Source organism: Phaseolus vulgaris, chromosome 3, assembly GCF_000499845.2.
Source record: "Phaseolus vulgaris cultivar G19833 chromosome 3, P. vulgaris v2.0, whole genome shotgun sequence".
Classification (NCBI taxonomy): Eukaryota; Viridiplantae; Streptophyta; class Magnoliopsida; order Fabales; family Fabaceae; genus Phaseolus; species Phaseolus vulgaris.
In genome coordinates, this window is record NC_023757.2 from 50,468,992 (window position 1) to 50,486,102 (window position 17,111).

The 17,111-nt window shown below is 33.9% G+C and overlaps 2 protein-coding genes across 3 annotated transcripts; one reads left to right on the forward strand and one right to left on the reverse strand.

The window, feature by feature from the left end:
* The first annotated feature begins 417 nt into the window (after window positions 1-417).
* LOC137808496 (pre-rRNA-processing protein ESF1) lies at window positions 418-7,279 on the forward strand. Its single transcript, XM_068609636.1, has 8 exons — window positions 418-592; window positions 2,075-2,687; window positions 2,784-2,855; window positions 2,947-3,170; window positions 4,056-4,218; window positions 4,409-4,537; window positions 5,438-6,123; window positions 6,610-7,279. The coding sequence occupies exons 2-8, from the start codon at window positions 2,142-2,144 to the stop codon at window positions 6,914-6,916; spliced, it is 2,127 nt and encodes a 708-aa protein (XP_068465737.1). The 5' UTR covers window positions 418-592; window positions 2,075-2,141; the 3' UTR covers window positions 6,917-7,279.
* A 69-nt stretch (window positions 7,280-7,348) lies between these two features.
* Window positions 7,349-11,562, reverse strand: LOC137808497 (aspartyl protease family protein 1-like). Of its 2 annotated transcripts, none has more exons than XM_068609637.1 (10): window positions 11,004-11,562; window positions 10,520-10,652; window positions 10,002-10,240; window positions 9,486-9,710; window positions 9,224-9,359; window positions 9,071-9,153; window positions 8,896-8,992; window positions 8,751-8,811; window positions 7,825-7,896; window positions 7,349-7,747 (listed from the first exon to the last, which is right to left on the reverse strand). In XM_068609637.1, exons 1-10 carry the CDS (start codon window positions 11,294-11,296, stop codon window positions 7,560-7,562), a joined length of 1,527 nt encoding a protein of 508 aa, XP_068465738.1. In that variant the 5' UTR covers window positions 11,297-11,562; the 3' UTR covers window positions 7,349-7,559. The 2 variants fall into 2 exon arrangements, with proteins under 2 accessions (XP_068465738.1, XP_068465739.1); XM_068609638.1 differs by having other exon boundaries at window positions 10,979-11,108.
* Between the last annotated feature and the right edge of the window lie 5,549 nt (window positions 11,563-17,111).

Genomic DNA, 17,111 nt, shown 5'->3' on the forward strand with positions numbered 1-17,111 from the left:
ATATACTTTATTTTTTGTACTTGGAATATGAAATATAAATCACTTGAAAGAAATTGTGTGCTATAATTTCAACAAAATTTCTACTAATAAATCGTATGCAATATAGAATAATATTTTTATATAATATTTCCTTAACATTATTAAAAGAAGATAAAATTCATATTATAGGTCAAAACATTCAATTAAAAAATATATTTTACTCTCATACAAAAGTTATAAATTTTTAACCAACAATTTTGTATTCTCTTAAAAAGGTATTGAAATAAAGTAATAATTTATTTATCCAAATACACAAAAATATTTCTATAACCTTTATAAAATAAATTCAATGAAAAAAGAAAATTTCAAAATATTTATAAAAAATATTAATTAGGGTTTAAATAACTATTATAATCTACGTCAAATAATATAAAATGCACAACATTTATTTTGAAATGAAGAAAGAAAACCAGGAACCCTATTACTGGTAGTGGTCCTCTTCTTTCTCCAGTGCACGCCGTTCTTTCTCACCTGTTTCGTTCCACGCTCCCATTCTTCTCTTCTTCAAAGCAATAGCTTCTATAACACAATAGTTTCATCAAATAATAGACAGGTAATCATATTCGATCTTACTATGTTTCTGTTTTTTTTTTTTTTTTAATTTCTCCCTCTATTTTGTTGCTGATTTGCTCAATTCTATGATTATGTGAATACGATGCATTTTTTTGCTGTATGAGACTACTGGAACATATCTTCATAATGCATTTGAGAACATGCAATGAACGGGTCATTGTCTTCCAATGGTGTTAGTTGTGTGATAGAGATGTGTTTGGCGTTCTTTGTATAAGTTAGGTGAGGTCTGCACAATTATTCATGGTTTCTGAAATTATTTGTACACTAGAGAATGTCACTTGAGAGCCAACGTTTCAGAAACTTGATTGGATTTGTTATTCTAAGTTCTATTTTAAAATTATTTAAAAGTTCTGTGAATTTCTACTATGTTTGAAAGTGGGATTTTTTTGTTGTTGCATGTGTTAGGTGTTATAAGCTTATGTGAGGATGTAGTAGGAATTAACGGAATGACTAAATAGGCTTGTCTATTTGTTATGCATAGCTTGTTGAAGTAAGAAGTGCTTTTGGCTTCTAATTGGAACACAGTAATTATGATCGAAGTCCAATTAGTTCACATGTAACACTCCAAGCTTTTTTTTTTTTATATGTACAACTAGTCTACTATTAGGTTGAATCACGGAAGAAGTAAGTCATTAGAAAGTATTAGCCGGGTGTCGCCTATTATGAATAGCATTATTTGTTAATAATGGTGTCTGAATTGAGTGCCTGTCTGTGTTGGGTTTTTTGCCAAGTACTTGTTAGAGGATCCTGCTTTAGGTTTTGTTGATCCTATTAACAATTTGTTCCACTGATTTCATGGTAGAATTGCTATGAGAGAGGCTATTGTGGTTGCTTTTAAATGATCATCAAAGAGCTTAATTTTTTTGCTGCTGGTTGGTAGAACTCAAGTGTATCTGATTTATCTTTTGTTGTCTTTAATGTAAAAATAAATTAGGCTTTTTCGTTATTGTTTAAGATACTTAACAGTGGCAGTAAAAAGGATACTTAAAGAGTGGCTGGAAGTAGTAGACTGTACTATTGGATTGAATGAACTGTCTTCAGGTTGTATGCTTGCTTGGAGCTGAAGCTATGCTTATGGACTGCATATTTCCACTTCTCTTTTGTTGCTTTTTTAAGTTTTGGTTGTCAGATGACTAGTTATAGGTTTTCACTTTATAGGGTTTGTTTGGTTGTTCATCACAATGCCGAACGGTTTATGTGGCTGTTTCTTATTGATTTATTGCTCTCAATTATAATTTATGTGTGTTATTTAACTTCCTTTTTGGTTTCATAATTTTTTTTGTGAACTATGCATCTTTGAGCATTGTTGGTTTGTTGCGATAACAGAGTCATACATTTTCTTTGAAACATGCACTTTATTTATGTTGTATATTTCTTTTCCTTATGAGCTTTGGGTTCACTACAAGTGGACCACGCTCATACTAGCTCATTTCCGAATTATTGACAATGCAACATTTTGTAGTTTTTACTTCATTTGGAAGGGAGAATCTAAGTTTGATTGTCTCCTAATCCTCTTGAACCTGGGCATAATGGGATCAAAAAATGCAAACGAGAAGAAGCAAAAGGACAAAAGGAAGAAGGTTAAGGATAATTTGAGTTCAAAACATTCAGCACCAAGTGATGGCAAGGTTATCAATGATCCTCGATTTGCAAAGGTTCACACAGATCCTCGGTTTAGGGAGGCCCCAAAGCGTGAAACGAAGGTGGCCATTGACTCTCGCTTCAACCGCATGTTCACTCACAAGAGTTTTTTGCCTTCTTCTGCTCCTGTTGACAAGAGAGGCAAGGCCAAGAACAAACCAACCTCTCAAGTTGGTTCTATGCGCCATTACTACAAAATTGATGAAAAGGAAACTGAGAAGAGTAGTGACGAGGAAGAAGAGATTGAAGAGGAATTGGTGAAAGCCAATAGGTTGAAACCAAAGAGTGATAAAGATTCTGAGTTGGAAGAGACCAGTGAATCTGAGTCGTCAGCTAAGTCAGAAGAGACCAGTGAGTCAGAGTCTGCTACAGATACCGATACAGACGAAGGTGCAGATGAGGAAGTTTATGAGGAAGAAGAATCTGATGTCCAGGTACTGTATCGTTTAAAGTTGAATTTTTCCATCTTTGTTTTGTGTGACATTGTATATAACAATGGATGGGCCCTTTTGAATTTATTTTGTGGACAGGAAGACATAGCGGAGATTGAAAAAGAAACACATAGGCTTGCTGTTGTTAACATGGACTGGAGGTTTGTTAAGGTACTATGCATTTGCTGCAATAAATTTTTAATATGAGAATTATTTAAAATGTTAGGCTAAAATGTCGCTTTTGTTTGTTGTTTTTTGCTAGGCTGTTGATTTGTATGCATTGTTATGTTCATTTCTCCCACCTAATGGACTGATCAAATCAGTAGCTATCTATCCATCTGAGTTTGGTCTTCAACGGATGAAAGAGGAGGAAGTTCATGGACCTATTGGTCTGTTTGATGACGAAGATGATAACAGTGATGAAGATAACAACAATGATGGCATTGATAATGAGAAACTTCGTGCATATGAGAAGAGTAGGATGCGGTAAATAACTATTAAAAAACACTTGTAATGTGATATATTGGCTTGACTTAACTGCATTTAGATAAAACTGTCAAATGCATTATCACCTTGTATGGTTCTGTTTTTATGCTTTTTTCCATAGGTTGGGCTGTGGAAATTTCTTCCACAGATGGGAGCATTAGGTCTTGTCTGTATTTGTGTTACACTTTGCATAATATTATAGTCTCCTATTTTGGATTTGAATATCCTGCCTATTGTTGCTTTCTGTAAGAGAACTTTTGGGGAGATTCTAATGCAAGCAAACCTGTATGAGTAACCCAGAGAAATGCTGCCTTAGATTCCTGTTTTGTCTGGCTGTTGAGTCTGCTCTCAATACTCAACTAAATGATCATTCAGTCTAACTGATTCCTTGATGACGAGTGTATGGGACATTTTTGAGTCCCTTTCAGCCTTGTAGAGCCAATATGGTGCCAGAATCAACATTAAGTGCTTCTGGAGTTCTTAATGATGGTACAATGTAAAGGGGAACTGAGTTTTTGTGGAGAACGTCCCCACCTCATTCTTGTGACTATCATTTTCCAACTGACCATATTGGAATTCCTGCATTTTATCATGATGATCCAGTTGGGAGGGTGTCTGGAGTAGGAAGCCACACATTGTTATTCACTCATGTGTGACGCCTCAGATGACTTTATATTGCTGTGCCTTTTCATATGCAACTCGAGTTGAGTAAACTGTTCTGCTGACAGATACATGTATCCACAACGTACAACTAGGGAAACTTAAGGGATCTTTTCAGCACATCGTTGAGTGTTTTAACAGATACATGTTTACCATGTGATATATATCTCATTTTATCTTTTTTCTTCTTTTCATACTAATCTTTATTATTTCTCTGCTCCCTAGGTACTATTTTGCTGTGGTAGAATGCAACTCAATTACCACAGCAGATTACATTTACAAGGAGTGTGATGGGGTTGAGTTCATGCAGACATCTAATGCACTTGATTTAAGGTTTATCCCAGACGACATGGAATTCAAACACCCACCTCGGGATGTTGCTACCGAGGTATTTAAGATGCGATTGTAGTTGACATCCAATAGTATGCCAGATTAAAAAATCCAATTAGAAAATTGATTGATGTGGACTTTAAATTTATATGGTCTCTATACGTGTGTGCTCGCACACATATTTACATACGATGTATTTATGCAGTATGACAATAATTTGCAAATTTTTGACTCCTTTCTATGCTTAGGTGCCTGCAAATTATGAGTGTAATGATTTCTATTCTCGGGCACTTCAGCACAGTGAGGTTACCCTTACTTGGGAGGATGAAGAACCTCTTCGCGTAAAGACATTGAATCGGAACCTCAATGATGAGCAGGTAAGTTTTCTTTGTAGTAATCAAAGTTTTAAATAGTGCACTATAGCAATTAGCAATGCAGAGCGTGCTACAGTGGAGCGGTTTAGTGCAATGGCTGTGGCGGACTAAGCAGCAAGCTGTTGCTGATGCTATAACAGCTTTGTGTTAGTTTCAAAAAATACCTTGGAAAAAAGATATTAGGCCTGTTGGTAGACTGTTTTTGGATTTTTATTTCCAAAATCGAAATCTATAGATGTAATAATAGTGAAAATTATAAAGACTTGGATTTAGAAGATGATGGCTGGTAATTCCTACCAATCTAGGAAACTTGTATTAGACTTTTGTTGGTATTTACTTGTATGCTTTGTTTTTTACACCTGTGATTTTTTATTCTTAATTATAGATGTTATTAATTTTGAGTAAATGTTTATCAGTTTTGAGAATTTATATGTATATAGGATACGTTGTATAAATTATAAAAAAATTGAAAACATCAGCTGTCCCGCTTTATTCCATTACACTATAGCGTTTTTGGAGCTGGCTGCTACGCCCTATCTTGGATTTAAACATTGGCAGTCATCTGTTGTTTCTGTTGTGCATAAGTTTTTCCTTGTGAAAAATTCTGGGCTTGCATTGTGTTATTATGGGTGGGGTCTTGAGTATTTCCATCTTTTATATGGTCATTTATACACGGTGATCTTATTTATAAAATTAGTTTCAGACCCCTTATACATATTACAAAGGAACGTACTTGTGTATCCTTTACACATGTCTATTTGTTTTTTATCTACATCTTGTCTGTAATTGAGAAGCATGGATATTCTTCCATATTATTTTATATGTATTTTCTGTATTTATCTTTTTGCTATATGCTTCAAATTGAAAGTCTTTTTCTCATCTTCCCTTCTTCCTCTTGAATAGCTAGCTCAGATGGAATTGAAGGAACTCTTAAATTCTGATGAGAGTGAAAGTGATGATAGCAAGGATAATAGGGAGACAGATGATCAGAATGATAAAATGGAAAAAAAACGAGCTAAGTACCGTGCTTTGCTCCAATCTGGTGATGATTCAGATGGAGGTGATGAACATGATAATATCCAGGACATGGAGGTCACCTTCAATACAGGTTTGGAAGATTTAAGCAAACATATATTGGAAAAGAAGGATAAAAAATCAGAAACAGTTTGGGATGCATATTTGAGGAAAAAACGTGAGAAAAAGAAGGCCAGGAAAAATAAAGCAAAGCATTCATCAGATGACGACAGCGATGATGATACTGATCAAGAGGCAACTGAAGAAGCAGATGACTTCTTCATGGAGGAGCCTGCTGTCAAGAAGAGGAAAAAGGCACAAAATACAGAAGACGAAGAACATAAACCCCAAGACAATGTGAGCAAAGAGGAGCTTGAACTGTTGCTTGCTGATGATAAGGGGACAGATACTGGTCTCAAGGGATATAATCTAAAATTTAAAAAAGGCAAGGGAAAAAGGAGGGAGAATGCTTTTGATGAGGAAAAAATTCCAAGTAATGCATTTGATGATCCACGTTTTTCAGCTCTTTTCTCTTCAAACTATGCAATTGATCCCACCGACCCACAATTTAAAAGGTATTTTCTGTTCTATGTAGTGGCATTTACATTCTGCTCAATGTTTTTAAAATCAGATTAATAAATGGTTTCTGATTAGGCCATTTGAACTGGATGTTCTGGTTCTCTAAATTATAGTTCTACTAAACGGATAATTTTTATCAAAACAGTGAAGTGCGAACTTCTAGTTTCTTATTGGGACCATTTGTCCTCATAAGATCCTGGAATACCAATTTCATGAATTTTAAAATTATCTTTATTTGCATGATAAATTTCTTTCAACCAAAAGTTAATGCTGCTGCTGATAGCCGGGCTTCTATTAGATAGGTAGCAACTAATTTGTTACGCTAGTTTCATGTTTAACTAATTTTAATTATCAAGATTGGATGGATGGTCTTGATATCTGATTATTCTCTGGTTCAAGAATATGCAGGTTTTAATGTAGCAAACTCAGCATTTTATTTTGTTTTATTTTATTCCAAAATATAATCGTGGGTGTTTTTGCAGGAGTGCGACATATGCAAGGCAGCTAGCACAGAAACAGCAAAAGGATAGTGCGGATCCACCTGCGGAAAGGGAGCCTACAAAACCAAAAGAAATGCAATTGTCTTCGGATGATTCTGGCATGGTGAAGGAGGGTGAGGAAAAAGCATTAGAGACTTCGATGTCAAAGAAAGATAAATATGAAATATCATCTTTGGTTAAATCGATAAAGATGAAAGCAAAGCAAGTTCAGTTACCCTCTGCTAGCAGGACAAGGAAAGATGAAAAATCACACATCAAAGGTACGAAGAAAAAAAGGCAGCAGTTCTGAATCTTGTGGTTCAGAAAACACTTGAATACAAGAAAATTGGTCTCTTCTGTATTCTACAAAACCCAGCAGGGGAAAAAGGAATTTTCAAGGCGTTAATCTTCTTCCAAGGCGTTGAAAGTTTTGAATCCTAATCACCCATTTAAAATTTTGAATCTACATAATTACAATGCTTCATTAATATTTTGTTGTAAACTACATGTTGAACAGTATAAATTAATGAGTTTGATAATAGTCTCTAAGTAGTCTTGAAACCCGCATCCATCTTTTGGTGGTATAATGATCACCATGTTATTAACATTTATAGCTGTATGTCAATCTAGATTTGAATGCATACCTCTTCAAAATAACTGCTAAGAGTTTTCACATCTGGTGTTTGGTATAATGATTAATTATCTCATTTTTCTGGAGAGATTTTATTTACTAAATCAAGTGTATGTTGTATGCCAGCTAACTGCTGTATAACGTATAACTGAACTTTCCCAAGTTTACACCTATATTAGGTTCTTATATACAAGCCCATCAGAGACTATTATAACTGGAAAAAAAGTGAAGCACAAATGCCACCCGTGTGATAAACTAAAAGTGAAAAAAAAAAGCACTACTTTTTGTAATAATACATGATGGAAGAATGAAGAGGGAAAGGCTAAAAAATGGGTAAAAGTAGAAATAGGACAAAAAGAAATGAAAAAGTAGGTTTAATCATGAATGATCGATTGGGTGGAATAGTAGATGGATTGGATGTAGCCACGGGATTCACAGCGATAGCAGGAGAAACAGCAGGAGCATGCGATGGGTTAAGTGGTGGTGTATCTGAGAGCACATATTCAGAACCTGAGAGGAGCATATAACATTATTTAACAAGAGTGTGGAAGAGCAATTCAAATGTTGAAGAGCTGAAATATACTCACAATTACTTTCTTTCCATCCAAGATTCATGTTGTCACGATCGAAGACTATCTTGTAACCACTCATGAAGTTTTCTGCATTAATATAATCAATGTTGCAAGTTTGAATGATGCATGATTCAGCAAAAAAGGTTGAACAATGATTTCCTTAAACTAAATAAGATAAGAAGCGTGGGCATAGAATTATGCTATTGTTGTAACTTGGGATACTCATGACATAAAATTGGTTTTTGAGGACGGATTTGGATTCATGTGATCTCAATCCAACTTTGTGTTTTTTTTTTCCTTTCTATGTTTTCAATTTTTAATTATGTATCAATAATATTTTTTTTTTACTTAATGAATATGATTTCACATAATATAATATTGCACTTACATTAATATTACTTATTTTGAAAATATCCAATAAAATATACCTTACTTTTATACTTTTTAAAAAAATTTATGATCTAGTTATACGTAAGACTTAAACAAACTTTTTTACCACATGATTCTTAATAAAAAAAAAATATCAATTTTAATCCTATTTTTTTCATTTTTTTCTGTGTCAAGTAAATTTTTACATTTTGCTTTTGATTCTTAATATTTTTTTTTTCCATTTTTGTCCCCATAAAATATTTATGTTTCTTTTGGTTTGTAGAGTTTAATAATACCTTTTTAATATCTTTTAAACGACTATGTCAATGATAAAGGCAAAAATAAATATTTATTCAAGACCAAAACCCAAAAAAATATTTATACAAAATCATATGTAAAATATTTATGAGGGAAGTTTTGTATGGACCGAAATAAACGCTCCCAAACTGTTATATGAATGCTCTTAATTGTAGGTGTTATATAATTGAAAGACACAATGATTGATAATTCAGAATGCAAGATTTTATGATGATATATTCTACGAAGAAAATTTTCTTGAGTAAAATACTCACGTCCAATGATATTCACACTGTTACTCTTGAGGATTCCCAAACAAAGAAAGTTTCCTTCCTTCTGCATGTCACAAAAGGAAATGAGATTAAGAAGGTTGAGAATGATTAGATACCATAAAATTGGAAAAATATGTTCTGTTCCCACCTCACTCAAAACTAGTATTATGGGATCCATCACATAATAATCATCTCCACCTTTCATCGTTAGATTCACAAAGGGAACTTCGATTGTCTGATTTAGACTGCAGGTAAAGTGGAAATCAGTTTCTGATTGTTCAAAGAGAAAATTAAGTAGATGGTTGCTCTCAAACCAATATCACCTTATGTCATAACAATACTCAAAATTGATTTTAGATTCAGGTGATTGAGATGAATGCCGATTTGCTTTGATTCGTGAACTGAACTGCAATCAAATTTTTTATTCATGAAACTCATTAATCCCATCTTAAAAAACTGTGCTGAAGATCACTTACCATTTCACCAAGTCGTGTATAAGCTGGATCATTTATATATGTAAACGATGTACCAGAGTCAAATATTGCATGAAACTCAAGATCAGCAACACGATCTTCCACAACAATTTGGGTTATGGTGATGTTATAAGTTGGACTGCAAGGATTGAGTAAGCACTAGTATAGTTAGACACAAGAATTTTTCTTGCTTCTGTTGTTGTATTGTTTTAAGAGTGGAAGTGAGAGCTTGTTGAAAGTGGAATGAAAGATAATATCCTCTTACTACGATGTATCAAGGTTGAATGGTGTTTTTCTTTGGTCTGGGCTGCCACTGTCACCAAACGTGATTCTTCCAGAACCACGAGATCCAAAACACATTGAAAAGGAATTTGAGATGAGCCCTTCTTTGGCTAGGATGCTAGGAACAGATCTATTATCCATTCCAAGTCCAAATAGGCCATTTGGAATTCCCCCATCTTGAAAAGCACCAGTTTGAACTTGGCCACAACTGCAACAGATTAAGAAAGCAGTTTCAAAGAAAGACTATAGTAGACTTTAAGTCAAACTCAGATAGGCCTCGTAAACTCTAGTTCAAATAGACTCTAATATTAACTCAATGTTATCAAATCAACTATATAAAATATAAAATGTTCTAATTTTAGTCTATGTTTAATTTCTAACACTATTAAGAAGAAGCAACGATTAGTTCAAGAATCAAAGGGAAGGGCCAATTGTTTATTCAACCTTCAAATGCAAACACAGTCAATAAATATTTTCAGTTAGATGTCTAGTATTTTACCCAAAAATAATTCTTGTGTCAGCATCATTTGTTTGATCATCATCTGTAATCAAGTGCAACACATCCTCTACCAAGATTCCCCTAGATGAAGTATTATTTGAAAGATAGTCAACTCGATATCGACAACTGCTGCCAGATGAAGGACACTGTTGTCTTTGTATACAGTAGGTACTATTGGTGCATGAAACTCTATTGCTTGTCGATGATTTATCAAGATCATAGGTATTAAGTTTAATTATCTGCCAAAAAGGAAAAACAATGATGATGATGAAGATGGCTTAGCATGAAATACATGAAAAGTGAATCCATTTAACCAAGAATAATGGAAGTGAAGTTTTATATAAGGTCTTCACTTCTAGCAAGGAGCACAGTGATACAAAAAGGGTTTTTTTCTTTATAATGTATTTTTACCTATTTTAATAAAAAAAATCTTTTTAACTGTTTAACAAAAGTTCTAAAAACATTGATTAATCATGAAAAAAGAAGGAGAAACCAATAGGGTAGGAAAATATGAATACTTTTCCTCTTGATATCAAATCTGGCACACATCTGGTACAATTACAAGGTAACCAAAACAAGTCACTGCCTGTATCCAACGCGACCAGAAACCATGAAGGTGGTGTACCAACCGAAACATTCGCAAAATGCAAACTGAAATCCAAATAACGAGAAGACATTATCAGTACACAAACAGCAACATAGAAAATACCCAACAAAACTTTTCCTTGTTACATCAAAATAACAACCAAACCTTTTCTTTAACTAACAAACCCTTTGGCATCAGATTTCACTCTAAAACACATAAAGTGCTAGAACTTTTCAAGCAAACAAAAATTACATCTGCACTTTCCCAGCACAAATATTCTTCTGGGGTCATATAATTTGAGGCAGAATTCTGATATAAACTGACCCAGAAAACTTGACTTTTTTCAAAAAGAATACCAATAAAGAAAAAATAAGTAAGTTAGAAAATTAACTAGCGGGGGTGAAGAATTGTCATACAATCCAAAGGCAGGAATCTGGTAAGTGTCATTGCCGGCAGCGAAGGTGAGCGGCGTGTGGTGGTCGGCGGCGAGTCTCCGGCCCCGGAATATGCGATCTCTGTGGGCCATAGCAGCATAGTACTGAGGGCTTCCCTTTAGAGGAAAATCATCAGCAATGCCCAGAATCCCCTTAACCGGATCCGAGAGCCTGTGGTGTATGTCAAACCCAAATGTGCCCAAACCATAACAACTCTCTGAAGCCAAACCCACCACTAACATCATCCATGCCAAACTAACACACCTACAACCCATGAGTTGTTCAAGCTAACAGTTTACTATGTGGGGTGTGGGGTGGAGAATTATGGGGCTTAGTTTTCCTGAAATTTTCTTGTGATCCTCAATCTTGTTGTTTGATGAAAAATGTTGAGTTGCAAGACAAAAAATAAGATATGGTTTGTGGGTTATGGTGTTTGACACAAACAAAGGTGTTTGGTCGAGGATTACAGAGTTGAAGTTACAGGCAAAAGTTTCGACTGTTCTAATGTTTTGTTTGTCCAATTGGGAATGGTTCCACAAGTAAATTGCGGGTCCCTTGTTATGTTCATTAATTCAATTTAATCACCACCTTGGTTTTTATTTATTAAATAAAAGTAAATAATAAATTTTTGCGTCCTTTTCTAGTTAAAATTTGATGATTATAATAACTATTGTCAATCTTTTAACTAAAATAAATTATAATGATGTGTCCTTTGTCTCTATGATTGTTGAGAGTAGAAAGTATTTGAGTTGTGTAACAAGTTAACATGTGGTTGTTGATTGCCATTTAGGATGCAGAGAGCAACCCCATTTCCATCTCTTTCACTACTCATCCATGTCCATTCTTATTGAGTTTTCTTATCGTATGACAAATCTTCAAACTAAAAATTGCATTTTATTGAATATGTTTGGGTGTTCATATCATATCATTTGGAAGTGGATTTGGAATTCTAAGGTTAAGAATAATTTATATTTTGTTTTTTCTCGACTCATATTTGTTAAGAATAAAATTGTGTCAGAACATTAATTTCTAACAGTAAACCATATATAATTAATGATATTATCTCTCAAATTTAAAATCAACACATAATACATGGATTTGATTAATTCCATGATTTAAGATAAACATATTTTAAGGTTTGATATTAAATCTTATGGTTTATTTAAGGTTGATTCATTAAGGTTGGATAATGTTGGTATGATAATCCCTTTGCTAAGTTGGTAGGTAGGTGATCTAATAGAAGTTTATTGTCAGGTATTTATGTATAAGGGTTGGACCACCCATGAAGTAGTTTCTATTTATTTATTTATTTTTATTGTCGATAAAAAACAAGATAAACATATTTTATGATTTTTTGCAATATAATTAAGTGTTAGTGAATTTAACTAATTTTTCAGCCTCTCAAATGATTCTATTAATATATAAGTATTAGGTTTTTTATATAATTCTTATCATATAATTAATGTACGGTCAACATAATAGAATAAATTTCCAAAACTTTGGTGGTCTCGCTGAAGCGACTAGATCAAGTCAATAGAAGTTATATCACCTATTATGAAATTTATTACTTAATTAATGGTAAGTAGTACAACCAAAAGTACACGTCAACACTTTTAGAAAAAAAAATTTACAAGTCAACTCAATATACTACTTAAAAAGAAGCCATTAAATAAAAATGTTAATTATTATATTAACTAAATTAAAATAACAAAATTATTAGCATCAGTTTATATTATTAATAAATAATTTATAAATTAATATTTAATTAAATTTTAAGATTAGTTTTAGCAATCAATTTTTCTAACTAAAACATTAGTAATTGATTAGATATTAATTTTTAAATTATTTATTAATAATAAAAATTAATTAAAATATTAATATATTTTTTTTCAAAAATAATATATAATTTAATTAATATAATAATAATTTTTTTAATTATTGAAATTAATTTTTATTTAATGATTTTTTTAGTAATATGTAGTAATAACCAATGTATATTTTTAATTATAATTTTCAGAATACTGTTAATACTTTTTATCTGGTGTATAATTTATCTTATTATTTTATTATATATAATTTTCTTATTTAAGGTTGTGTGTGGTAAGACCATTAAGGTCTTTATCTTAAGCTTCACGTCGAAGCTAATAAATTGAATCATACATTCTATAATTTTTAGTATTCATGGTTTTTTTATTTAATATTTTGCCAGTATATTATTTTTAAATAAAAAAGATAAATTTCGCTTTAAAAGCATAAAAAATGTATGTCATTTTATTGAAAACACAAGGGAAATAAATATTTTATAAAAAATAGAAAATATTGAATATTTCTTTCATTAAAACTTTAAAAAATGCAAGATACTATTTTAAAATTAAAAATAATGTGAGTATTAACATATTTATAAATAAACTTGATGTTAACTATATATTTACGTGAAAGTGGAAGTTAAATAAATGATTTCGAATCTACAGACAAGTTTATATCACACTGGATTTAATCATATCTCAAAGACTAAAGATTGCTTAAATCAATTCCCAATATTTCCAATTATACAAATAAAACAGTCTTAAATCTATAAAATTTATAAAACTATTTAATCACCTTAACTATTTTGAAAATGTTGATATATTCTCCTTTTCTTGGGGCTAGCAGTTTAATTATAATTTAATTAATATATTAAGCAAATAGTTATATGAGGTTTTACATATCATTATGATAATGATTTTATTTTTAAATATAATACAGTAATCATTTAGTAGTTTGGTGATTTTGATTTTATTAGTGATGATGAATTTATGCATAATAATTTGTCTTTGCTGGACGCACTCTCTGACTAAGTCACGTGCCCATTTATTAAATGTCATAGGTTTAGTAACAGTTATTCTGAGTAATGTGCACGTGACACAAGCAATAAGATCACAGACTGAACAACAACCCTCTAAACTAAAAATGATAAAAATGACGGACATGAATAAGATACTCGGATGAATATGAAAATATATATAATTTCTAAAATATAAGATATAGAGATAAGTATAATCTCTAAAATATATGATATGAAAATATGTATAATTTTTAAAATGTAGAATAAGGAGACACAGATATATTATATAATTATGAATCATATAAATTGATAATCAAAATTTATGTGTATAAGTATGTTTTAGATTTTTGTGTAGCAGAATAATGTTTTTCATGACCGATTCAAAAGGATTTATACCTTACTTTTATAATCATAATAAGATTAATGTATTTTTTTTATTATAAATTATGTTAAAATTGTGTTAGAATTATTAGGAACCTAACAAATATTTTTTGAATTTGACACTTCACCGATATACGTGTGTCCAAGACGGATACGTCATCTATGAAACGTATCTGAACCTCATAGATGTACACTCATTATTTTGTTCACTTATTTGCTTATAACTATTTTGTATAACTGTAGGTGGTTCGCTGGTGGTGCGAGAGCTGTAGAAGACGACGTGGTGCGGTGCAAGAGTCTTGTGCGGTGGCGTGTGGTTTCGCGTTTGCGCGACGGTGCCTGGTCGACGGAGCACAGTGGTTGTTGGGCTGGTGCGAGGCGTTTACAGTCCGGCACGACCGACGGTGGTGACTGTAGCGGTGGTGGCTCGCGCGACAGTAGAGTTGTTGGCTCGCGTGGTGGTGCGGTGCGATTGCTATTCCGTGTGTCTTGCGGAAGTTCTTGGCGGCAACTTGTTAGCCTTTTAAAATGGCGGAGGGCTCTACGGGTTTTCTCATTCCATGGACTTGTTTGATGGATCGAAAAGTATGTCCAGATAATAAAATGTCCGGTCAAAGGAAGACTTTTGCTCAGGCTTTGGGAAATACATGTGACATTCCTTTGTCCCAGCTACCTACCCCTTGTATTAAGGGTGACATGATTGTTGTCCGGATTGATGAGGCAGATTACTTGGTTGGTCTTGAGGATTGCAAAACCCATCTCCATGGTCGGGTTATTCTATCTAAGGGGGATAAACCTCTCACACACCTGGATTTAACTAAAAAGTTGCAGCCGGTGTGGAAAGCTCTTGGACCATGGAAAGCAATTCCTCTTGGAAAGGGTTTCTATGAGTTTGAGTTCGCTTCTATAGAAGACATGCGCTGGGCCCTCGGGATGGGTTCCCTGAAGTTAACTCCTGGTTTATTGAGACTGTTTGCCTGGACAAAAGACTTTGTCCCAGCTACCATGAAGAGTACCAAAGCTCAGACCTGGGTTAGAATTTACCATTTGCCTTTGGAGTATTGGAAACCAAGGACAATATTTTCCATCGTCAGAGGCCTTGGTACTCCTTTGTCTTTGGATGAGCATACTATGAGAAAGAATAGGGGTATGTTTGCTAGAGTGCTGGTGGATATTGATCTGTTGTCCCCTCTTCCTGATCACCTCTTGGTTGAACGTTCAGACTTTGCTTTTGTAGCTGGTGTGGAATATGAATGGCTCCCTCCATTTTGCTCTCATTGTAAGATGATTGGGCACGAGCTTGCTCAGTGCCGGGTGATCCATGACCAGGGTCGTGTTCTTGGGCCTCAACATAAACCTTCTCAAAAGACACCTTCTGATGAACAGGAACAAGGGAGGACCACGATTCCAACCCAACGTAAAGAATATCGAAAAAAAGATCTGCAGATGAAGCTCTTAGAAGGTCCCATGGATAATTTGAAAGTTGATGCTACTGGTGGGGTTAATGTAGGGTCACCTTTGGGTCACCTTGTTGATAAAACAGATGGAAGGGAGGATGATTTTGCAGATATGCCTCCTCTTGAGGATGCTTCAGATCATGATAGGTCCTCACCCAAGCAGGGGTTGTCCACTCCCACTTTGGATTCACTTGTTGTTATTCAAGCTAAGGACTTAGAGTCACATTCAACGACTCTTATTGATGATCATCAGGTGGAGGCCTATGCTCCTGTGATTGTACCATCTCCGTTGCGTACTACCTTTCCTAGGAGGGCTAAATCACATGTAGATACTAATCCTAATGTGGAGGTCTCTGCTATTGTGACTGTACCATCTCAGTCGCCTCATACCTCCCCTTGGAAGGCTAAATATATTGGGGATGTTAAATCAATATCGTTGGTCCTTCAAAATCACTTTTCCTCTCTTGATGGTTTGGAAACTATAAATGTGGGAGGTGATTCTCATATTGGAGCGTCAACTATTCTGCCTACCATTGTTGGAATTAATTCTGATCATATTGAAAATCAGGTTGTTTCAAAATTTTGGGCTAACTCTAATGAGATGGAGGAGGATGGCAGTGATAATGGGGAAGAAACAGTTCGCACTAAAAGAAAACCAGGGAGACCACCTAAGGGGACTGGTAAATCTAGGAAAACTGCTAAGGCAGTTCTCTCTACAATGTCGCAATGAAGGTCTCTTCATTTTTTTGGAATGTCAGAGGATTGGGAAACCACAAAACTGTGGAGATGTTGCTTAGTTTACTTAACCTACATAAACCTCTCCTGGTTTTTCTTGCTGAACCCATGATGTCGTACACTAATGCTTTCGACGTCCTTTTCAAATCTGTTAATATGCATTTGGTGGCTACGTCTCCTATTGTTAATAAAGTTGCTAAGCTTTGGTGTTTGTCGGTTCCTAATCTTGTCCAAAATTTCTTGGTTAATGATCAATTTATCTCTGTAACTTGTCTTCTGCAGGATAAAAGTTTTAGCTTTGCAAGTGTTTATGGTGCAAACACATACTTGTCTAGACGATTTTTGTGGAGGGATCTTAGTTTCTTCACAGGGCCTTGGTGTATTATGAGAGATTTTAATGTTGTGTTCTCGGCGGATGACTGTAAGGGGGGGGTGGCTCCTAATCAGGTTTCTTGTAATGAATTTCTGGAATGGATTAATACTAATGATCTTTCTTGTATGCCTTTTATTGGATCTTGTTATACTTAGTGTAACGGAAGGAGAGGGTTGCATAGAATTCACAGAAGACATTCCCTTATTCTTGCTAGTCTTGCTAGTAATTCTTTGCGGAAGGTTAGCAATTTTTGTTTCTTTTCTATGTGGCTTCAGGACACTTCGTGTATGAAGCTTATTCATGATTCTTGGGCTAATAAG

What these genes read in the sequence shown, in the direction of transcription:
- LOC137808496 (XM_068609636.1), top strand. Translation starts at nt 2,142, where the DNA reads ATGGGATCAAAAAATGCAAACGAGAAGAAGCAAAAGGACAAAAGGAAG. An exon ending in CTCGGGATGTTGCTACCGAG is followed by an intron (nt 4,219 to 4,408) that starts GTATTTAAGATG and finishes TTCTATGCTTAG; the next exon opens with GTGCCTGCAAATTATGAGTG. An exon ending in GGAACCTCAATGATGAGCAG is followed by an intron (nt 4,538 to 5,437) that starts GTAAGTTTTCTT and finishes CCTCTTGAATAG; the next exon opens with CTAGCTCAGATGGAATTGAA.
- LOC137808497 (XM_068609637.1), bottom strand. Translation starts at nt 11,296, where the DNA reads ATGGGTTGTAGGTGTGTTAGTTTGGCATGGATGATGTTAGTGGTGGGT. An exon ending in TAATACTAGTTTTGAGTGAG is followed by an intron (nt 8,812 to 8,895) that starts GTGGGAACAGAA and finishes TGTGACATGCAG; the next exon opens with AAGGAAGGAAACTTTCTTTG. An exon ending in TGGATGGAAAGAAAGTAATT is followed by an intron (nt 7,748 to 7,824) that starts GTGAGTATATTT and finishes TGCTCCTCTCAG; the next exon opens with GTTCTGAATATGTGCTCTCA.